General features: G+C 41.6%; 1 protein-coding gene across 2 annotated transcripts; it reads right to left on the bottom strand.

Annotated features, from left to right (window-relative positions):
• Window positions 1-1156: 1156 nt before the first annotated feature.
• Window positions 1157-22854, bottom strand: VSIG1 (V-set and immunoglobulin domain containing 1). Of its 2 annotated transcripts, XM_064426843.1 has the most exons (7): window positions 22277-22854; window positions 18832-18992; window positions 6541-6739; window positions 4923-5078; window positions 4165-4284; window positions 3311-3437; window positions 1157-1928 (listed from the first exon to the last, which is right to left on the bottom strand). In XM_064426843.1, the coding sequence occupies exons 1-7, from the start codon at window positions 22323-22325 to the stop codon at window positions 1745-1747; spliced, it is 996 nt and encodes a 331-aa protein (XP_064282913.1). In that variant the 5' UTR covers window positions 22326-22854; the 3' UTR covers window positions 1157-1744. The 2 variants fall into 2 exon arrangements, with proteins under 2 accessions (XP_064282913.1, XP_064282914.1); XM_064426844.1 differs by lacking the exons at window positions 18832-18992; window positions 22277-22854 and adding an exon at window positions 12812-13254.
• Between the last annotated feature and the right edge of the window lie 1217 nt (window positions 22855-24071).

The raw sequence follows: 24071 nt of genomic DNA, 5'->3' as shown, positions 1-24071 counted from the left end.
TGTTAGAAGAATACCATTAATTCTCTTTTAGTCTGGAATGAAGCTAACACTTTCATGGGACACACCTATCAAAGAAAAATATTTAGAAGTCAGAAAACTGAGGAAAAAGCAATGAAATCAATTATGCTTGAAGATCCAAAATAAATATTAACTAGGATCTCATGCCTTACATCCTTAAATATTGCCACATATTTTTTCCTTTTATATATATATATATTTTAACTCACTATTTTGATAAACATACTTAGAGCTGTAGGAACTGAAGATGAAAATTTTAGCCCAGAAATCTTAAAGATAAATGCTGCATATAACTAATGGTTATAGCCTAGGAACAGTCACCAAAGGATTTATGAATATTAGATCCTATGAAAGACTTAAGTGCCAAAAAACTCGAGATCCCTGAGCCAGATATGTTTTCCTGCAGTGCATGAGACTGAAACCAGGGTCTGCCTGTATCAGCAAGGTGTGGGTCTGCATTTGCCTAAGCCCCATGGTCCTTGAGCTTTTCTGGAAGTGTTACCTTTGCCTTTATGAAAAACTGAGTTTGTGTAACCTTAGAAATGAGGCCCGGGGAGAAGGATCCTCTAGTGACCCAGGTGTGTGTGGTTCAATTCCCTTTTCTCTTCCAAGAGGGCACTCATGGCTCATCTGCTGGCTCGGTGTCATTGCTGGTGGGCTTTGCACCACTTACCTTCCCTCTTGATGCTTTCATCTCTAGAAGAGAGATTGTTACACTGGGTAAGAGACCAGAAGAAAAGTAGAGTGAGTTTTTTGCGTAGTGGGTAGGACTGGCCTAGACAGAGATTTCAATCATCCCAGACAGAGGAAGCAATCAGAACTGATGTGCTGTATGGAAGGCAGCATCACTCCTAAGTTTTGAAAGCAGCTATATCTGTGTGTCAGGAGGAGTGTGATGCTGTGCATGCCTATTCGAACAAGCCTTGCAAAGGATTTAGATCTCCAGGTCCTGTTGTGTAGAGCTGTCATTTGTGTCTGAACTGGGTACCCAAATGCCAGCTCCATTAAACTGAAAACCAGCGTTGCTGAAACAGACAGCTCTGGAACACTGGCACCCTTGGGAGCTTTAAGCCAAGGAGGTCACTGTTAACAGAATGTTTTCCATGTCAGGCAGCAATGGGGTAAAATTTTCCAGGATTTTTTTTTTAAGCTTAGGTGGAACTCAGACACGCAAGATTTCCTTGACGCAGGTCTTAACATCTGTTAAGATGTTAACAGAAGTTTCAGCATTCTGATGACATTAATGTAACTTCTTTTTACTTCTAATGTGCAAAATCAGTTCCTTGAAACACTGCAGTGTACTGGCCATGATTACTGTTCTTGGTGCACACGAAGCAGGCTGGCTAACACTGTTTCTGGACAAGGCTGCTGTGCTTCTGAGCTGTGTGGACACAGCATTACTGGTAGTTGACTGGAAAGCTCTTCAATAAATACTTCAGCCCATTTCCTAATTAGTTTTGCAAAATAGGTTGATGTACATAATACTATTTTTATATTTAAATTTTTTGCACAGTATAACAATATAATAAAAGAAATTTGGTTCACTTTAAAGGCCAAATCTTCTATTCACAAAGTGCCTGTGTGACAGACCCTTTTTGATCCACCCCAGTGGGTCACAATACAAATACCTTGAATACAAGTTTTAGTCATGCTTCTATGTTAATTCAATGACAACAATTTTGTACAAAGGGGTCCAAAGGTGACAAAGAAAACTCTATTATAAACTCTAGGCTGTTTCTTCTTTTTCTGCTTCTTGCTTCTCGTCATTTTCAGGGGTTGCAGGAGCTGCTGGTTCATCAACACTTGGGTATTCATTTGTTGCATTGCTTGGTGGAACTGTGGTCACAGGAATGTTTTCTTCATTGGGTACCTGAACATAGTCTGCATTGGATTGTTTCTGAACCATTTCTCTGCAGAAAGACAGGATTAGGATTGTGATCTCACATTTTGAAATCCCATGTACACTAGAGTCTTTCAAAATAATGAATCTTTGTATTTGCTATCTGAACAGTAACCCCGATGTTATGATGTCTGTTTCAAGATTGTGTGAAAAGGTCACAACACCACTGGTGCTGAGACAGAGAGACTGACAGCATATTAGCTAGAAAGACCTCTGCATTGCTGGTTTAGAATAAATGGATTTTAGTGTGTTTAAATGTTATTCCAGGAAAATAGAAAGGGAAACTGAGTGCTGGCAGCATCTGAGGATGATAGCAAAACTTGTTGCTTCATGTGAGCATTCTGGGAAATTCCATATAGATTTGGGGTCCCATTGAAGTGCATGAAAAATAGAGTTCAGTCAGAAAAGAATTATAAAAAGACTGAAATCTGGAAAGGTAATATAAAATCTATTTAGTATTCTAGAAAATATGGAAATCTAGAAAAATATTTTAGTAACAGGTATTAATTCCTTTTATATTATCAAAACAATAATAAACCAACTCCCAATACTGAAGCATTTGCACATGGTAAAAAATATCAGATGCTAGTGGATTAATTCAATGCAGTAAGATTTATTAGGATCCAAGTACAAAACTAGGTGTTAATGCTGCATCAATTGAAAGCAAAAATCAGGTGCGTGAGTGACTGATCACTGGTCTGGGTTAGCAGAATTCTGTATTAGGAAATCTTAAACCTGTGCCACAGGGAAGTCACAGTTTTTTTCTGGACTCTATGTAGTTATTTAGCATTTTACATCAATGGGCTGAATACAGTCTGTATAGTGCATGAGATTATCCCTGTTCTGAAGATTTGGCAATTTAAGGGAAAAATGAGCAACCAAAGCACAGAGAAGAAAACATCTCCTAGGCAGGATCGAAATGGACATTCTGGGCTCCATTCTGTTGTCTAAACCTTGTGTTTCCTGCAATCTGAGATGCCTGGGACTATCCCAAGTGTGTGTCCTGTAATTTCAGATAGCACTGACCTGAGCCCACTGTGTTTAAATATCAGTAAATTTCCTGAGGTGGCCCTTAGCTGCTCTTTCTTTTTTTACTTCCTCCACCTGCTTTTAACAGACCCCATTAATTTTAAATCAAAAGAGCTGTTTTTATAACTTGCCACTTTAGTTTGTGTTTAAAAACATTTATTTCACTGTTTCAGATACTGCTAAGTGGTAGCTGCCTGTTAAAATAGGCAATGGCACCTTCTGTTAAAAGTGCAACAGGTAAAATGTCCCCCAAAAGCAGATGTTCACTCTGGAAGTTTTCTCAAAACTTGTATTTAGCTCTGGATTAGCAGCAGTGCTTTACAAAAATAATTGTCTTAAAATGAAGTAAACAGAAATTCTTACTGCATCTCATTATTTGGTGACTTCCTATTTTTTGCCTTCTTGGTTAAGACCCAGACAATAATGCAGATTATAGCAGCTGCCAGAATTGCTCCAATCAGTGCTCCAGCAACAACACCACCATCTGAATCTGCAAAGAAAAAAAAAGATTACTTGACTTTTCATAAAGTAGTACAGCAAAATCCCATGGAAATTTATAGCAGGAGCCTTTAGCAGAAAGAAGGGATTGATTCAAAGAACTCTTTGCAGGAGGGTGGCCAAAGATGCTCCAGGGATGTGAGAGCTCCGTGCTTGGGTGGTCTTTGCTGCCTCCCTTCTCATTGGATAGCTCCCTGTCCCAACAAACTCCCTCTTTGTGCCTGGCTAAGGGAATCACTGGGCTGTAATACTGAGAACAGGTTAAAGCCTTTGCTTTTCAATCATTGCAAACACATCCTAAATCCATGCTGCCTTTAGTTCTGTCTTTCAGCCAGTGATCACATCTCCAGTGCCCCACTCCTTGTACTACCACATTTCACTGATGGTTGTAATTTCTGGGTGGGGAGACCTCAGTGGGACTGTTGGCTGGAAGAAATTGCTCAAAACTCCTTGTCTGTCTGTTCTCAGTAAAGACTCTGCAATCAGAGCCAGGTCCAGCTCCTGCTCCTTGCAGGAAATTAAGGTGGGGATGTTAAATCCGTTTTCTAGGTCGTTGTAAAGCCTGGGCAGGCCTGGATGAAAACTCCAGAGCTCTCCAAGTCCTGTTCCATTCTTACTTGAAAAAAAAAAATCTAAGCTTCAAAGTTGTTAACGAATTTTCCTGCAAGCTGTGTGTGTCCTCCATCAAAGATGTGATTGCTTTCATGTGTTTTACTTACGTTTTGCTGTTAGGTCAAGCTCACAGGTGCTGTTCCCCAGGAGGTTGCTGGCTATGCACCTGTAGTAGCCAGTTTCAAAGGTGGTGAGGTTGCCAATGTAAAGGATGCCAGAGTTTGGATCTGTGACAAGTGAGGAGCAGGTACACATTACTGTTTGTATTCTGTAGAAGCAAACAGTTCTCTGCAGTGGGTAACACAGAGCTATTCGGATATTTAAAAAAGGGTCCACCAATTATTGATTTATTTTGTGTGGGGGTTTTTTATATTCTTTAAAACATTTACCTTCCTTGAAAATTGCTCCAGTGGATTCTTTGGGGGAGTATTAGAAGTCCCTACTCTGCCAACCAGTCTGGCTGGTGTTTTACCCACATTGATACTGTGGCTGTCTGTGTAACTCCACAAATGAAAATGTAACAGGTCCAGAAAATTTCTGGGAGGGAAGGATGTGCTCGTACTCGAATGACAAATTGATTCAACTTAAATTCACTCAAAATTTCAAGGGAAGAGAGATGTAAAGACATAAATATTTCTCCCTTTTTAACAATTTAAAGGCATGGACACGACTTCAACTTTATATTAAATAGAAGGAGCATCCTGTGGTTTTGACAGCTGTCAGTTGATTTGAATAAGTAAAAATATGATTCTGTGCCATTGAATGTTGGAAGAGGATTAATTTAATTAGCCTGTGTGATACACAGCATTTGAAATGCTGGAATTTCAGATCCTGGACATGGTATGTTAGTCCTGTAGTTACATACCAAGTTGTTCTGTCACAGGCTTGAGGGTGTTCTCATCGACTTTGTACCAGCGGTAGGTGGGGCGAGGCAGTCCCTCTTCACAGTTGCATAGGAGGTAGATCAGATGGCCTTTTTCAGGGGTTCCTTCTACTTTGCAGAAAGGTTTTGATGGTTTGACTGTAAAAGAAGAACAGACACATCAGGAGTGCACACCCAGACTGCAAACATCCACCTCAAGTTCTGGTACCATGCTGCTCTGAGCAAAGAGCTGAACCCCATCCAGGTTTCCATCCAAGAGCAGAGTCTCATTTATGGAACTGAACAAATCCTCTCCTATCAAAAAATTGAGTAATAATAAATATATGTACATGGCCTAGGATACAGTTTTAGTATCCTCCATTTACATATTAACTGTTAGGGAGGTGTTGAAACTACAACTATCAATTATTTTCACTCACTACTACTCACTATTCACCATACACCATTCTGACACATAGCAACATCATGTTCTTTAGAGACACAGAAGGAACTTTTCCACAGAGGGAGAGGATCAAGGCCCAATTCTTTCAGTATATTAACAGTGGTGAAGGAAATAAATCAGCTATAGTTCTGTTAAAAAAAGCATCCATTTTTATATAATGTCCTCACTTTTCACAAAAGGGAAGATTCTGTCTTCACTTACACCATTATTTTTCATTTCCCACCTCCAGAAATGCTTTTGTGGTTCTTTAGGAACCACAAGGGAAACCACCAGCAATGAGCTTAGCCCAAACCAACAACTTTTCATAGTTTTCATGTAGAAAGTGAAATCTTTTACTCAACTGCTCCAAGATTTACTATTCATTTGGGAAATTTTAGATGCGAATTATCAGTTGTACTTTGGTTTTTCAGGAAATCAGTTTACATATATTTTTTGCTTATCCCTGGAAGACAGACAAGTGATGCCAAGTTAATCTACTTTTCATCCTTTCTGCTCTGCCTGTTCATGGTTGAATATTACTTTCTTCCACACAAAACAGACTTTGTGCTACTTTCATCCAACAAATACTAAGTTCCTAGAGGTTTTGGGAATTGATATGAGTCAGAACTCTTGGGCTATGCTGCTGCCTCTCCCTAGGTTTAGGCAAGTCACCGTGACCAACATTAGGTAAAATGGGTGAAGTTTGGGACTGTGCTGGGGCTGTATGTAGTGGTGTCAGTGAGAAGTTGTCACTCGCAGCTAAAATAATGTTTTATTTTAACAAAATTATTATCAGTTTCTTTCTCAGTATGAAAAATGGAGTGCAACTGGGTAATTCTAGCCACCCTCTTACCTGTGTACCTAAAGGATCTTTTTGAGAGCACAGTGTGACTCTGAAGGCCAGTGGTGGGAGGGTGAGATTTGACTGCAGTTCAGGCAAAGGCAGCTGTGCAGTGAAGCAGGTCAGTGTGGCTGGAAGCTAGAGGGCAGCCAGGCTCTGCCTGCCTCCAGAGCCCTTGGAAACTGCAGCAGTGACTCAGGGAGCTTCCCTCTGCGCCACGGCCTTGTTTACCACAGCCTGGTATTCCCTCTGGCCCTACGCGTTTTGAGCTGTGAATTCGGTGTTTCATAACATGGGATGGAAAAGACAATACAGCAATAGAGAGGGGAGGCACTTACCCAGCACATTGACAATCACAGATTTTTGACTCTGTCCAGCATCACCCTGAGGGCTGAAAACTTCACAGGTGTAGGAGCCAGTGTCTGAGGGCTGCATGTTGGAGATTGTTATTGATGCATTCCCTGGACTTGTTGAGGCTGTTATCCTGTTCTTAAATGCTCCATAGGAGTAAGACTGGCCTCCTGAATAATAATAGATCTGTGATAAAGAAACAATTGTTAGGTTAATAACAAAAGATCTTCTTGCTGCTTTGTTTGGTACTCAGAATATATTTGATTTCTGATTAGAGCCAAGCAATGTCACCCCCTTTCTTGCCTCCTCCCCCAAGAAAGCAGAAATGAAAACATAGTGCATTAGAATACATACTTCTAAAGGTTCTTAAAAGACAAGCTTTTCAGAAATGCTATTTTAATTGTGTAATTGACAGTAGCTAAATCTTTGTGGATACTCCAAGCACAGACTGATGCAATTGCAAAAACAAAAGTGAGACCATTGAACACCACATGACAATTTTGTGAAAAAATGCTAAGTCATGCACATTGAATAATGGTATTAAGTGAAGCACTGATAACTTGTGATAGCATTAATAAGAGGCTGAGTAGAAGATTATGACAAGGATGGACCTGTCATTGGAAAAAGTGTGTGGCTGCAGAGCTTTCCAAATACAGAATCTGGCAAACAGAGGACTGAAATGAATTCACAAGACAAAGGTCTAAGCAAGCAAGGCACCTGATCTGTTGGCAGTAAGTTTGAAACCATGAGGATGCAGTGAAGAACACAGCAGAGTCATCACACATGCAACTAAAGCAGCCATTCTGTTCTTGTTTGTATCATCAGTTTTGGAGGCAGTGTCATGGACTATCTTGGTTTTTTTGAATTTATATCAGGGAGGAAGTAAAGAATACCTGCTGGTCCTATTTGGGATCAAGAAATTCCCCTTTTACTAAATAGCAAAAAAATGACTTGCCAATTGATGGGCATAGTAAGGATAAATGTTTCTAAGGAATGCAGCATTTCCTCACAGATAAAAATTGGTGATTTGAGATTGACTGATTTCACTGAGTTCAGTAGCATCAATTGCTATTAGCAGCATTGTGGAGTAGAAGTGGCCTCATAAGCCCAAACTTGTCTGCTGATGGAGAGGAGAGGTAGAATTGTGTTCACTGCAGAGCCTGGATGGCAGTCTGAGCCTTGGGCCCCGAGTCTGTTTAGGAACTGCAGGATCTCATCTGCTCTGGGGTAAATATAGTAATTCTCAAGGAGTACCTGCCCTCTGTCCAGTCTAACTCTGCTCTGAAACCAAGATCTGAAAGAACAAAGACGTGGAAAACTACAATTCATTAATTGTTTTTCTGAGGTGTTAATGGTAGTTTGTATGAAAGTGACACTCTTTGTGAGAGGCAATGTGTTCCCCCAGTGTCTACATACACACACTAGGCAAAGTGAACAGCTCCAGCACACTCAGTCATTTCTCTAAACTGGTGACAGGTGTCCATATAGAATTACAGGTTGTGAATCAAACAGATCTACCACTGCTCCTACTGGCAATATTACAGAATCATCAGTGTAAATGTATTTACTGAAGTTGAAGTAACAGCATGTTTTTTAATGGAAATAGTGGGAAAATGCTTGTAGGAAAAGTTTCACAGACTCCTCTTCACAGGCCATTCTCACTTGACTAGTATCAAAATTTCCTTTTGGTCAAAGTTGCCTGCCTTTTAGGGATACTGCAGATCCCCAGGCAAGAAGTAAAATTTGCTTTACTTTGCAGATCAACTGATTGCATTTTGAATTAAGAATATTAATTCTTAATTCTATTTATCCTCCCTGATAGGGTGTTGACTGAAGTCTTTAAGGAATGTTATCTAAAAGCCTTTATTAGCTTAAAGCAAGGTACACTCCAAAACTGTCAGAGCACAGCTGGTTTATGCAAAGATATGGCTGTGGAATGAAGGTCAGAATCCAGCTTGCACAGCACCAGCAGCTCCAGGACTGCAGCTTGGCCCTCTCTCAAGAGCAGTTTTGCATACTCCTCAGCCAGACTTTATCTTTCCCTGCCCCAGGATTACAAACACTGGGTACAATTGATGCAGGGCTCTGAGCACTAAAGCATTCCCAAGGTGTGGAACACTGCTGGCACAGTGGGGAAGTGTAAGAGCTCCAGGGTCAGCTCGATGACAGACCTGGTTGGAAAGTGTTGAAGCTGGATACTCCTCCCAGTTTCCATTGTGTGCATGCAATACCATCGGTTTTCAAACTGATTTTATGCTTTGCAAATGTCTAGAGATGGAACTCTTTTGCCAAACCAGAGTCTGGATGGACACACTGTATTCCCTGGGGAAGGAGGGTGTTCAAAATAGGGAGTTTGGTTTAAACAAATCACTCATCAAAAAAGTTGTCTACCTGGAATCACGAAAACACACTGGCCACGTTTGTCTCATTCTACATTTACCTGAGTAAATATTATAAATATTTCTAATAATTTATTTATTTTTTTATAATTTTATTTTTATTTAAATATATAATATATTTATAATATATAAATATTATACATAATACGCAATAGTAGCATATTATTTATCACTGTTACTTGCAAGAGTCTCAAGTTACTAGAACTGTGATTTCTGACTTCAGCCTCTTGTGAGGCTGGTGTTCCTGGATAGCTCTCAATAGTGATGGGCTGGATTCCCATCTCCTCTCCAACTGCACTGTTGGAGTAGGGCAGTGAAAGGGATTCCACCAGCTCCTTATACTAATGTGAAATTAAGCTCTACAATGATTTAAATGAAGTAATGTGTCTTGCTGCAGCATGAATGTTGTGGCAGGCCCATCATACCCTATTAAAGGCTTGATTGTTGGAAAAAGGGGCTAAATTCTACTCAGTCTACCTCAGAGTGATCTGGGATTATGTGAGAATAAATAGTAGCAGAAGGGGTCCATGGAATGCCCATTTAGATACAGCCCACCTCCCTGGGAGTAAGACTGGCACTGCAAGTTGGAAATGAGCCAGTAAACACTGCAGAGGAGCAAGTGCTCCTTGGTGTATTTGGCCTGGAGTCAGGGTGAGTTACGTGCTCAAGTCCTCATACAATGCACTGAAAAACTAATCCTGTGTTCTCTGTTTCTGAGTCAATGAATGCAGAGAAAATATTTTGTGTACTCTGTTAAATCTGAGGCAGGTGTCAACACAGCAGAGACTATTTCTCCTCCTCATAGATTCAAACAGAGTCATACTGGGTCACTTTTTGTCAGCCCTGAACATAAAGGCAGTGAAACATTCTCAGGAAATGTGTTCAGTTCCTCTGCAGGCTCCTGCCTGTTCTCTGTTCTCTCCTGTTCCATGCTTATCTCCCTGGCTCTGGAGTTCTTTGCCTGAAGGAAGGTGGTAAACACCAAAAAGGCTGAATAATGTTCTGATTAATTGCTGAGTGTATATCTTGTCCCAGAGGTATGATTGGATTGTGTACACAGGAAATTTCATTTAAGAGTAATATGTTTCAGTTAATTGGCTATGAATTCATAGTCCATTTTAAACAATACACTCAAAGTGGATACTTTAAACCCTGGTTCAAAGTGGTTTTATGCTGTCCTTGAAAAGCTGGTTTGTGGCTTTCAGAAAACTGAAATAAAAATCTTTGCAAAAGTATTTCTCTTTTGATTCAAAAGTAAAAAAAAAAAAAAAAAAACCAAACAAAACAAAAAAAACCAACTTGTTTTCTGTTGAAGATATGGAAAACTTTTTGGTTTTGGGCAACTGCCAGCTAATGTTTTCTCCTACAGACACACATCATTGATTTTTCTTTCCATATTATATAAAATATGTGTATGGGAAAATTGTATATTTAGTCAATGGTAGACTTTTTCTGGAAACCTTTTAAATCTCATGTGATAAATATATTTTAAGTGCACCATCTTGGATGAAAAAAAATACAAAAGAAATCTGCCGTGCTTCCCTTCAAACAATCAGCTTTTCATGTCCTCAAGCAAATCATGAGCAGCTCTAGTGGAGTTGATGATTTACCAGAGCAGAAACAATATCGAGGGTGCATTAATGGTTGTTGCTCCTCCTTACCAGCTAGTTTGTTCAGGCAAGTCATTATATAATGGTGCCTTTTACATTTCATGGAAGCAGCTGCCTGGGTGACTAACCAGACAAACGACAGAAAAAAGAGTGGAAATTATCACTCCTAAAACTGTTGTCCCTAATAACTTCATAATCTGAGACACTAGTTCCTGCTAAACAGCAAAGTTGCCCAGAAGACATCTCTGACCTTAGGAAGGGTTGCAGTTCAGCTGGTTGTTCAGCCTGTGGGCCAGGCAGTGCCTGGAGCTGCTGTCCCCAGCCACCCCAGCCCGTGCTGTGGTTACCCTTGCTGGCCACAGGCAGCTTCTCCTAGAGGGATGGTGCAGAATATATTTGCCTGCAGAGGAAGCAGTCAGCAGGGCTGAGGCTGAGTTGAGGGCTTTCAAAGGCTGCCAGATGTTCAGCAGCGTGTGAGGAGCCCACCTCCAGGTTTTTGTTGTACAACTTCTGTAGAAAGATCTTCCTTAGGGTGTGAAGGGGGTGTGTGAAGAAGCAGGCAGGAAATTAGAAGAAATTGCCTCCCTCTGCCTCTATTCTTCTTTTGACAGTGTAAATATGTGTTTTTCAGATGGCTTTGGATGGACTTCTTCATAATTTCCAGGTCAATACTCCTCCCATCCCCATCTCCTGGAGTCACTGCATCACAATGCTCTACATGGCTAGTTCTTATGGACATCAAAGTTATGAGATGCACTTGAAGGGGCATTACAGTGTCCTGCTTAATCTCCACAGAATCCTGACTGACTCAAGGGCAGTTTCAGGACATGACCTCTTTTCCAGTACCTGTCTTTCCTCCCCCAGCCTCTTCTCCCTTTCCAGCACATGTGAGTCTCTAGGATCCTGCTGGATGATGTTTTTCTGGTGGATTCAGTGTGTGACTCAATCTTTGCCTGGAGAGCTGGAAGGCTCCAGCATCCAGAGGGCCCTGTCATTGGGTCGTTTGTCATTTTCTCTTTGACATTTTCTCAAGATACTAGAAAATGGAGGATATTAACAACTTTACTGGTTTGAGATTGTGATCTCTTTCTGAATTCTGAGGACAGACAGAATTTATAAAATAACAAGGGGAAAAAATGTTCGTCACTTCCCTAGGCATCTTACCATCTAATGAAAGAACAAATGCCACACAGTCAGTGTTAATAAAGGCCCAAAGCTGAGATTCTGAGCTCAGCTAGCAAAGAAAGCAAATGTTCACACATGTGTTGGTTTCTTTGACACATGTCACATGGCTGAGTCTGGGCCCAAAGCCCTTATTTCATCCACAGCTTCTTTTCACACATTTTTGTCAAAACTCTGATCTGCAGAAGGTAGTAGGGATATTGTAGGGATATCCCTTACTGGGCTTTTTGCATGGGGAATTGAAGGTATTAACAACGACAAGAAGTGTCTTGTCACAACAGTGAAGAAGAAAGGGAGGGAGTGAGAAGCCTTTAGAGGATTAGTCATTCAGCAGCTTTAACTGATGCAAATATACTGAAGGAGCAGCTCTTCCATGTTCTCACAGTATCATTCTTGTGGCTGAACTATTAGTGAATATTGCCATCAAGAACAAATATGTTTTCTTAGTGCATTTGGTGTAACTGCTCTTCAGCAGTTTTTATTAGCTGTCAGTTTGCATTAGGCTGTGCCCTGCACCTCATGGTGAGGCAGGAGCCCTGCTGCAGTCAGAGTTTGGAATGGGTTAGGGCTGGAATGCTGAGCTGACAGCTGAGAGGAAGCAGGTTCAGCCCAGTGTCCTCGGTATCCATCACATCTCAAAATGGTTTTGTATTCTAGAAAGGAGATCCAGGATGATTTTTTTTCTGTGTAAATATGTAGCCCCAAGTTTGGGCTGTCCAGTCTTGCTCACATTCAGCCCAGAAGCTCCTTGTGGGTGCACACACCCTTCAGACACCCTTTGGGTAGAATATTCCTGAAGGAGCCAGTGCAGCCACCTAGAACAGGTGTGTGGGGGGAAACTCCAACACAACAGCTACATCCAAAATAATTTTGACAGAAAAAAAATGCAATAAAAAATAGGGTGAGTTAAAAATTCTGGATCATGCACCCAATTCAACTTGTTTCAGTCATGTGCTGGTTTTGAGATTTCAATACAGAATATGAATACAGGTTTCACAGTAGCACAAATCTAGTAGAAGCTATTTAGCTCTGTTTCCCCCTTAAGATGATGGGGATTGTTTTCTTACCTTGTATCTCCAGCTACATCTTCCCCGTGCATCTGTCACATACACCGTCTTTTGACAAAGACTGACTGACTTTTCATCCATACTCAGAATACCATGACACGGGGAATGCTGTATTTGAGTAAAAATGTGCTGATCTGAGAGTTAAATGAGACTTTAAATGTTCCCCCAAAACCACAGAGCCATTTCTCACACAGCTCCCCACCTACCATCCGTGCTGATCACGAGGGCAGGGTGCCTCGTGTTCAGTGTTTTGTGCAGAAAGTACCTCAGGCCTTGCCAACCACAAGATGAAACAGAAGCTTATTCATAAATTCTACCTAAAATTAGGCAAACTAAGATTAAAGTCTAATGTTTGCTCCAAACACCCCAGTTACAGCCTGATTATTTTCTTCTTGTCTGCACTTCCCTTTGTGATAACCACAGGCAGTCCCCCATAGTCCCAGTGACATCCAGGGTCACTCCAATGGCAGTGGCACTCCAGCAGCTCCATTCCTCTGCTCTGGAGCTGTTCCCTTGCTCCCCATGAAGCTGTTCTTACAGTGCCTGCTCAGGCATCTAAGTGCTAGATACAGCTCAGTTTGAAAAAATCAGCTCGAGGCAAAAAGAAATGCTTATGGGTGAGAGAGGCCCTTTGCAGGGAGGGTTCCTGTGCTGCCTCAGGAGCTGCTTCACACAGGCTCACCTTTCTCATGGCTGGGATGGGCTGCTCTGCTCCCCAGCTGCTGTCCCCTGCAGCACTGCCAGCCTCTGCAGCACGGGATCTCAGGTGTCTTGTGAAAGTGTGTGAAGGTGTCCCCTGAACTGCTCCGACTGCATGGAGGAGAATTTGTTCTTTCAGAAGCTTTTATGGAAACCCCCCCACATACAGGGCTGGCTGGCCTCTGGCTCTCACCTGGGGTAGCCCAGTGGCTACAACTGTGCCTTGCTTTGTGCTGAGCAGCAGAGCTGTGCTGCTATTGGGATACTGATAATCTGAATTTGGAGTGTCAGGGTGGAAGGAGCTGACACATCTGTGCTCAGGTCACTCTTCTTGCCACTTTCCTTCTTTGGGTTTTCCCTCCTTGTCCCTTGCTGCTGACCAATGTGCCACAAGTTTGTATTTTTTGGAGAAGATTTTAATAAGTCTATCAATCATTCTGTTTTGCCTAAAAGTAACATGCATCCATGACCTTTACTCATACAGAATTTAAAATTTCAATCAAGAATCCTGCCCTGGGCACATCTTGGTTAGCCAGGCAGTGCCCCTGATCATTTCACTGACTGCAGCTGTGGCTGGGCTGAGGCTCAAGGTGTGGCCAGGTTGGGTTCAGGAGTTGGATTTAGCTTTGCAAAGCTGCAGCCTCGCCTGTGAAGAGTCAACAGAGGCTTCAGCTTTCAAACATTTACTTTGGTGCTTTACACTGGGGCCAGCCAAGTGACTCAGACTGAAATGAAGCACAGATGCAGGTCTTAGCAGGAGCTGAGCTTTACCCTATGAATCAGGCCAGGCTGTGATGTGCCCTGGGTGAGCAGAGCAGTGTTAGCCTCAGTTTGTTGAGATCTAAAATAGAGATCACTCAGTGCTGGAAAGTTCTCAAGATCCTTGGCTGGGAGTTATTATTTAAAACTTAAATTCAGCACTAAAGGGCATGTTGCTAAGGGCTAAATGGCAAAAATAAAAAGTTAAAAATATGTATGGCATCCTATTTTCCATTATTTTATACGTACATTGTTAAATTCAAGTGAGGGAAATTACTTCTACTACAGAAACTTCTCAGGAAAAGGGCAGAGTTAGGCTCAATTAGAAAAAAATGTTTATTCACCCACTAAAGCTGTGCTGTCTTCAAAAGAGTGCTGTGAACACCTGGCTCTGTTTGCTTGCCCCATTTTCACTGTGCAGCCTGTGAGCAGCCTGGCTGTGGTGTAACTGCCATGCTTGCAGCTGTGAGCACCTGGGCAGCCCTGGGGAGGGTGGCAGGGCAGGGCAGGGCAGGGCAGGAGAACACCACTGCAAGAGCAAAGGACAGAACCAACCTCACCCAGGCTGTGCTGGGAGGCAGATCTGCATCGGCAGCAGGGCTGCAAAGCAATGCAAAGCACAGCCTGCCCTTGAGGCAAGGTAAAATGTGCTGCTGAGTACTTAGGGACATTAAATTAACACTGGCACTGCTCCTGATCCTGGCATTACTGATTTCACTCCAGCCAGGACTGCACCTGAGCTTATGGATCTCAAAATACACTGCAAAATCTGGACTCTAAGTGGCAGTGTAAATCAAAGGGGTACCTATGGCCTCTGCTTTTTATATGTTATGTCCTAAAATCTAGTAATTTAACCCTCCCATTCATTAATGCTTAAAGCCAAAAGCTTCTTAATGGTATAAATTAGCCTTATTTATTAATAACGTTTATAAATGCATAAAATGTTTACAGCTTGCTCTGTTACTTGTTGCCACTGTAGAGAGAAAGGGCCATGTTCTCAGTTGTTTAAATAAACGGTATTTATTAAAATCAATAATTTTTTCCACACATATTTGCTATAGAGAATATCTCCTCTGCTTAATCTTACTATTTTCAGTATAGTACCTGTGTGAATAACATGGTCATCAAGACATCTAGCATTTAGTAAGATGTCAGGAATATCTTAAAATTTAGTAGGTGGGAGAAGATGTATTTCTGGTTTTTTTATAAAACTTCTAACACGCCTGTCTTCAAAATATTTGGCAGAATTTTCCAATATTCAAAAATAGAATTTGAAAATGTTATCCAATTAGTTGCTGAAAAAAAAGGGCAAATTTTTAGTAGAGCCAGAATTTTCAACAAATTTTTTAGCGCAAATATATGCTATTTACAAGGAAGTGTTTGGTACTTTGTTATGGATCTGTAAGAAGAATCTAAATATCTCATAAAATTAAATAATTTTATTCCAGTTAAAACTCAAGCTATTGTTCTGGTATTCAGTAAGATACGGTGCCAGTCTTTCCAATATAGTTTGGTTTGTCATCTTACCAGCATATGAAATATATTTTTGAATTGCATATTAGTATTGTTTTACCTAAACAATGAAAGTCAAAGCTGGCAACCTCCTCCATTTTCATGCACATGTTTCCTACTTGGAACAAAATGTGAAACTTAATTCAGCAATGTGCCAAGCCACCAGGGCAGAGCCAGGTTTTTAGAGAGATTATCTTTTTGTTTAAACTTGTGAGAGGAAAACATGCAGGCTTTCAGGCTCTCAGTCCTTTCTGAAATTCAGAAGAGTCATCAGCCTGAAATAGAAATACCAGCCTCATTCAGAGGGAGGGTGAAAATCCAACTTTATGTTCAGCTGTGTTGTGTGATTTCTTAAACCATATTTTCCACAAGCAATCACAAGCCTTTCTTCCCAGTGTTTGCACTAACACCATTAATTTTACTGTGAATAGGTTCAAAATGGTAAGGAATTGCCAGGGGGTGGCAAAAGGACACAGGGTCCAGTAATACAAGACTGAAAGGGCTGCTGAAAGCATTTCAAAAGAGCAGTGCCCCAGCCCTGCAGCCTGCAGGGACAGCAGCAGCATCCAGGGAGCAAAGGGAGCCCCTGAGCCTGGCTGAGCCTGCCAGCCCAGGAGAGCTGCAGGAGAGGAGGTTGTGCCCTGGTGCTCAAGGAGAAGGGGACTAGCACTAACCCATGGCCCCTCCAGACTGAACTGACCTTATGTAATGAAAATGCAAGTCACCCATCACAAGCACAGCCTTTACAAATGTGTGAATTTGCCGTGAAATGAGTTTCAGAAGGGGGAATCCTGCTGCAATTTTTCCCAGCAGTGTTTCTCACGGACCTGATAGGCACAGCTTTCCCACTGCCTGGAGTGAGAGCTGCCAAAGCCAGGAGGGAACACTGGAGGGATTGATCCATGAGGTTTCCCTGACATCTGGTATCTTGCATTGGTTAGGTCTTGTTGAGGGTGTTCTCAGCCACCCACAGTATTTTATGATTGTAATTTTCAGGCGGTATTTTCTCATCATTAGCCACAGTTAACAAATGGTTTTCCCCTCCTGGATCTCTTGAAACTGTGTGACTTCCCTCTAAAATACTTATAACAACAATCTGCTCGTTTCTCTTGATTGTGACCAGAAAAATGTATGGCATTTAGTGTGTTGCAATATGGAAAATTTCATACAAGTAGAACAGAAAGACTCTAACCAAACCTGGATGAGATGAGTTTGAGCATATGTCAGTGCTGTACTTCCCACCTGAACAAGCAATTATAATTTCAGATGTAACATATTGGATCAAAATTATAATATATTGTACTATATACAACTTGGGAAACCTGTAGCTACCACTCTTCCAGGAATAATTCTTCATTTAATAAACTAGTGTTAACTTGAGGAAAGCAAACAATGAGTAACAACTACTCAGCTACACAATCAGGCAAGGTGTGCCTAATCAGGCATTCAGCTAGGGTCAGAATTTGGGATGGGCCCAGAGTTTGTACTTAGCACTGATACAGGCTTTGTCTGTGACTGTGATATACTGCAGGTGAGTGAGCAGTTAGTTCTGTCTTAGGTTAAATTGCTATTTCTTACATTTTGGCTGTTGCTGTTCAATGCCAAATACATTACAACCTGCACATTCTGCAAATTACAGGCTAATTCTGCTGTCATTTATAAACCAAATAGAAGGTGCAACTGTATCAGCAGTGGCAAGCCTCTTACTGAAATATTATTAGGAATTAATAATGAACAGGACAAAAATATCAAAAATATCCTGAGTGTGGACTCTGACACTCCTCTAAGTCAAATTTCTTTACATCAACTCTCAGCTGTAACACCAGGCAGGAGAATTGAACTTCCAGAAAAAAAATATTGGCAACAGTATAAAAACAAAGGGAAATGATTGTCCCACAAGCTTAAGCCTGACACCAGGGCATGGAAAAGGAATCCCAGTCATCTTCAAGGATTCAGCAACACTTCTAATTAGGATTTCTTCTTACAAAGGAAAGTGTTGCTGGCTGCTCACCAGCTGTCAGGACTGAGCTGATGGAGCTCATACCCTGTGTGTTATGCTGGCAATGACATTCATGGGTTCATTTCCCCAGCAAGACATAAGACGAACAGATAGTTCTTGAGTTTGGGCAGTAGTGTGAGTACACACAGGCAGATACAGATCCCATCCCTGACCCCTTCCAGGCAGACCAGGCTGCTCTGCAAGGTCCTGACAGCCCCACGAGAGGCCCAGGCTGTGGTTGGACCAAGTCACTGCTGGTGTTGGTGTCCTTCCCCATCCCATCCATGCTGACACTCAGCCTACACCACGGTCTCATTATCTCCCAGAGTGTGATATTGTTTGGCTGTGCAGCCTTTGGGGGTCTCAGGAAGGGCAGGGACCATTTGCCCTTGGCCTGTGATTGTTCTGTTTCCACAGGGACAGCCATGGGATGCTGGGAAATACCAAAGCAAGTTTGCTGTGGCAAATTTCCTGCTATGAGAACTTTCTGCAGAGTGCTGCCAACACTTGCTGCTCACTTTGTGCTCACAGCCCACCCTCATGCACAGCTCCTCTTTCTGAGCTGCCAAAAGGCAACTGCAGTGCCTGAGTCAAGGAGCTCTCATTTGACCCTTAAATGGGGAGCAACAATTGTCATAGGCAAGGGCGTCTCACCAGGAAAGCAGCTTTCACAATGGCAGGAAATATCTGCCAGACAGGAGAAAAGGGAGCTGGTCCAGGAGCTGCAGCACTTGTGTGATTTTTGGACACCTGGTCTTTGCTTCACACTTCCTGTGTGACTCGGAGCAAGTTGTTTGAGCATCTGAATCACTTTTGTACTTTCTCATCAGTTTGTGAAGGCATTCAGGCATGTCAGTGGGAACTAGGAGCCTAGATAGTTTGTTCATCTGCCCCTAAATTTCACTGCACCCCAGTCCTTAATCTCTAGGGTAAGAACCCCAACATTACCTGGTCTGCAGAAAGGACAACCCCACCAAACATAACAAGACTCTTTGAGGACTTAAGGATATTTCTAATGTAATTTCATAGTAATAAGAAATAAATGTCTTACGGTATGCAGCTGGCTCTCTTTGGCACTGTAAAAACTCCACTGAATAAAGAAATTTCCCAGGGGTTCAGGACTGGTGTAGGTGCAGAGCAGAGTTGCATTTCCACCTGTTGTGACATTCACTGTCTTCTCAGGGACCGTCACCACGACCCCGCTGGTGTGGCCTGTGGGCAGTGAGTGTGGAGAGCAGAGATCAGCTGGGGCTGCCCTGGGAGCCATGCAGGAATTATACACTGTGTTATTGAGCAAGCTGTAGGATGTATCTGGCTGTTCTCCCTTTCAGTACAGCTTCCCTTGGGCTTTTTGTGGAAATTTCAGAGAAAACAAGCAGGGACTGGGTAAAAGCTAGCAAGAAAATAAATCCCCCAGAATACTCATGTCCTTACAACAAATAATATTCTCAAAAAGCAGAGTTCCTAAACCCATACTTGTTCTCATTGGCTGATAGTGATCTTCTCACTGAGAGTCTGTGGTCAAACTGAGCCTCTCTTCTGCACTCACAGTGCTCTCCTGTGCTTGCACTCTCATTCACAGCTGTGTCTACCCCTCTCTTACACCTTTCTTGTCCTTTTTGGGTTTTTTGTAGTAATTTCATTAGATATCAGGTCTCCTTCACTGTGGAGCATTATCACCTACAGTATTTTCACTTCATACTCCCTTATGTTCTGACTGGGACTCGGTGGCACTGTTGGATCCCTCAGGCTGGAGTCCAGCAGCTTTTCTCTGCTTTTCTTTGCTAATTATTTTGCTTTTCTTTAGGTTTCTAAGTGTTTACCTCCAGAAGCTGTTTTTTCCCCAATGCTATTACACTGGAAAAATCAAACTAAACATTTTGGAAGTGCTTTTACTGTGTGGGTTGTAGGGAGTCCTTTGATAACTCGATCAGCCCTTTCTGTTGTGCTCAGAGCAGAAAGGGAGCAAACACAACTGGGGAGCCCTTCCCCACAGTGCTCTGATCACTCTTGGCTACACAATCACAGAAATGAAAGGAATCAAGCACCCCCTTACAGTATTTATCTGTTTCTATCCTCTGTGAATTACTAGCCATGATGACACATGACAGCAAAGATAGAGCTGTCAGAAAAATAAATCTGAATTTCAGGGTTTGGTAGGTCACTGAGTGCAGTTTGAAAGCTAATATCTAAAGATTCAGACTGAGAATGCATTGATTTTGATTGGGATGGAAAACATTAAACATTTTGGAGCTTTCTATGCAAAACAGGTAAGGTGAGAATTTAATGTTATAATAATTTTCTTGTGGATTTATTGCATATATTAATGATTGAGACAAAGATGTACAATATTTTTCTCAATGCAGGATCTGTGCATCTTATGTTGGGGTGCTGCTTTTGAGAGTTTAAGCAGAATCTGCAGTAATACCAAAGAGTATTTTGCTGAAATTAACAGCCTGTGTGAGAAACATTGTTTATAAAAATAAACACTCTATTTTGTCTTTTTAAACTATGTAAATATTGCAAATTCATGAGTTAATACAAATTCATGAGTATGCAAACCTATGTGAACTGTTTTCCTTGTTTGATGGCTTCAACAGTAAAATCTCACTGCAAGGAAGGAAGAAAGGAATAATACAGTTTCTGTGTTAGTGGTAGCTAGGATCAAAATTAATGGGTTTAAACTGCCAGAGGATTTATATTATGTGCAAAGACATATAATATAGTGTCACAGGCATGGCTGGAGACTGACCTAAATGTGTCAAATCTGCCTTGGGGAAAGAGAGGATCCCAGGACTGGCTGCAGTTCTGCTTGTCTTGTGATTTCACAGCAGCTTAATCCTTACTGAGATCTAATAGAAAAGCTGTGCCATATTATTTTAGGTATCTCTGTTCACTATTCTCAGCTTTAAGAATTAGTGTTGGCCAGAGGATGATTGCTTCCTCCCACAGTTTACATGCATTTATTTTCTGCTCTTTGCAGGATTAAAGGTACTCTCTTTCAACACAATGTTATTCTGGTGAAAACATCCATTTTCCAGTCATCTGCTCCACATATTTACTTTCTCATTCTCTGATTTTCAAGTCAGGAGTGCCACAGAATCTGACTGTTAAAAGCTTTTCCAGAAGAAATTAATTTTAGCAAAAATTACTCCACAAAGCATTCTAGTTTCCATAAAACTATATTTTGAAGAAATACATTTAATTGAAATAATCTTGACTCAAGTAAAAAGGCTGTTTAAACCAATGCTAATTGCAACATGGATCTTTTGACTGGCAGCAGAGTGAACTGACCCCACAGAGCCTGTTTCCTCACCATGAATGTTAATGGCAGTTCCACTCTGCATTTATGGCTTCCAACCCCTAATCCCATTTCCTACATACAGACCTTGTGGTTTAAATTTTTAAAAAGTGCAGAAATAAGAAATAACTCAGTAAAAACAGATAGACTGTTTTTAACTTGTTAAAAATGGCTGATCTGTGTCTTTACTCACCAATATCATAGTGAGACTCTTTCCTTCCCCCAGAGAAAGTCATTGCAGTTAATTAGGAATCTCCCACTTTCACTGAAGTCCTTTGCAGTTCTTAACACTCATGAAATAAATTGAGTTTGCTGATCTTTTCTGAGCCACAACAGAAACCCCAAGTCAGCAGTGCCCACCAATATGGGCACATTGCTAGTCTTAAATCCAGAACTTGCAAATTAGAGGAGATTGCTTTGAAAAGTATAGATGGTACCAATTCTGAACTACTTTTCATATCTAAGGTAAAAATCTGTTTGGTTTATATGTGTGTGAGGGTTAGAACACTGGAACTCCAGGAGCAGCTACTTAAAATATTTCTATGGCACCCAAATCAAATAATTCCATCTGGAAAAGAAGATGTGGAAACTAACTTTCATTTTCTGTAGTGGATACAGGGACCGTTTATCTCCATGGAGCATTAAAATGACTGCTTCTGTATATATTAAAAATAAAGCTTAGCACAATGAAATGCCCTTGAAATATGAATAATACATAGTTTTTACTATACCATAAAATTCCTGGATTCCACAGAGTATTATGTCCTCATTTAATTAAAAGATTCTTTGCATGCTTAAAGTTAAGAATCCCCTCAAAATTTTTTTTGATGTTTGGGGGACTGAGGCATCATTTTCCAGCCCTATTATCAAGGGAAGACAAAAGCCAAATATGGAAAAACCTGACCTTGAAACACATGAAAGACCTGAACGAGCTCTTTGCCTCTTCCTGACATCAGAGCAAAGCATTAACCTAGCAAAGACAAAATTCTCTTCTTGAGCAAAAAGCTCTTACCAGGCAGGGGTCAGTTTGTGGATTTCCAGAGGATGGTCTGGCAGCATAGCCATGCTTTTTATTCCATCCTGAAATCATCTCAAGAGTTGTCCCAGTTTGCTAGGGGACAACAGGCTCACCTGCTCTCTTCCTCCCACAGGCTCCTTTGTGCCAGCACTACCTCCATCAGTTTGTTATTCTTACCTGCAAGGATGGCTAGAATTGGAAATATCTTCAGCATTGTTGCACACATCTTCTTGATGCTGGGAGAGAAAAGAGAACAGATGCTTGTTTCTGGCTGGGACTGAAACTGAGCTGGTTTATTTTTTGAAGTTGGTTTTTTGTTTTGCTTATCAGCTGTGTATCAACACGTCATGAGCTGTTTCATTCTCCTTTATCACTTGTGTGCCTTTCTCCGACTAGTGGTGTGACTGCTCACTTGAAACCATTTTGTGGGGTTTGAGCAACAAGGGTTTTGTTAATAATAAACCTTTGAATCAGAGAAGACCAAATTCTCCCACTTTTGCCAGGCCCTGCAGTATTTGCTTACCTAAGTACTTCCACTTGAGTACAAGAAAAGTATTTGTGGAGCTATTTAGTAGTCAACCTGATTACTGGTGTTGGGGTCAGGCCTAATATGAATAATCCTTATTTCCTGCTAATTCTGTAATTTCCTTTTAAAAATGGGCATGTGTAGATAATACATTGTCAGTACATTTTCAATTCAAAGCATGTATCTCATACATTTTGTTCAGCTTCCTGCAGGAGCCAGATTTGCTTTTAGTGCTCCATGGTGCCTGACTGAGGCTGATTCAGAGCCCTGAGCTGCAGTGGGAGTATCTGCCCTGCATAGAGCCACGGGGAGTGAGTGCCTGGAGGCAGAGCAGAGGGCAGCATTGCCTTGTACATGTGTGCCTGCACCTGGGACCAAGGCAGGTAACATGGCCAGGGGCTTTTTGTATGCTTGTTGAAAGCATGAGTCTGATTCATGCCTGATGGTCCCATGGGAAGCCCTTTGGGAAGGTGGGGTTCAGCATCTGGCCATGTGAGGTTGGAGGGGAAAGATACAACCAGGCTGTCCCTCATCTCTCACGTGATATGGTGGCAGATCCTTCAGCAAAGAAGTCAGGTTGCTGGTTGTATCAGTTGCTGCTGGGATCAGGTTTATGGACTACTCTATTCTGCCAGATATTTCTGTGCATGGCAGATGCCTGAATAATCTCTGGGCAGATGGCAGGGTTTGGTGATAGTTTTATATGAGCCATCTCCAAAAGTTTTGGGGATGTCTTCTCCTTGGTTCTGGCTGTCAGCACTTCGCACAGATTCCAACAGAGTGGGCAGTGCTTGTCTTTAAACTAGAGGGTAGGCAAGTCTTGCAACTGTTAAATGCCTTGTCCAAAAATCACAGGGGACCCAGAGTCCAAAAAGGAATATGTACATTGGAAGACTGAAATTCAAATTCAGATTTCTTCCAAAAGTTGAAAAGCATTTAGATTCACCTTCACTGAGGAAGTGTGGAGGGATCACGAGCACTCATGGAAAATATTCTCTGGCTTTCCCTAAAGCCTAAAATGGGAGCTGCTGTTGATTTCTAGTCATTCAACCATGGATGAGTGCAAATGATCTGAACATGAGACAACCTACAGACACATTTCAGTGACTGCCTGTGGCAGCTCCATAATACCCAGGAGTCTGACTGGCAGCTCACAGAGCCCTGACCCTTTGCATAAGATAGCAATTGTCAAAAAACCACTGCCACTCTGCTGAGTAAGTCAGCACCTGCAGGATCCTGTATCTTCACCACAGTATCAGTGTGTGCTCTAATTCCCTCTCTTCTATCAACACCAAAGTCCTTTCCCTGGCATTTAAATCTCCCTCAGCTAACATGTATTTTTGCTTTGTTACATTCACTTTTTGCCAATTTAAAAAATGACAGAACTACATTCCTGAAGGGTGAAAAGCTCAGTTTGACCAGAGAACAGGAGCCAAGAACACAAAT

This window comes from Passer domesticus, chromosome 7 (genome assembly GCF_036417665.1).
Source record: "Passer domesticus isolate bPasDom1 chromosome 7, bPasDom1.hap1, whole genome shotgun sequence".
Lineage (NCBI taxonomy): Eukaryota > Metazoa > Chordata > Aves > Passeriformes > Passeridae > Passer > Passer domesticus.
The sequence above is the reverse complement of the archived record's forward strand: the minus strand, read 5'-3'. Positions and strand labels throughout refer to the sequence as shown.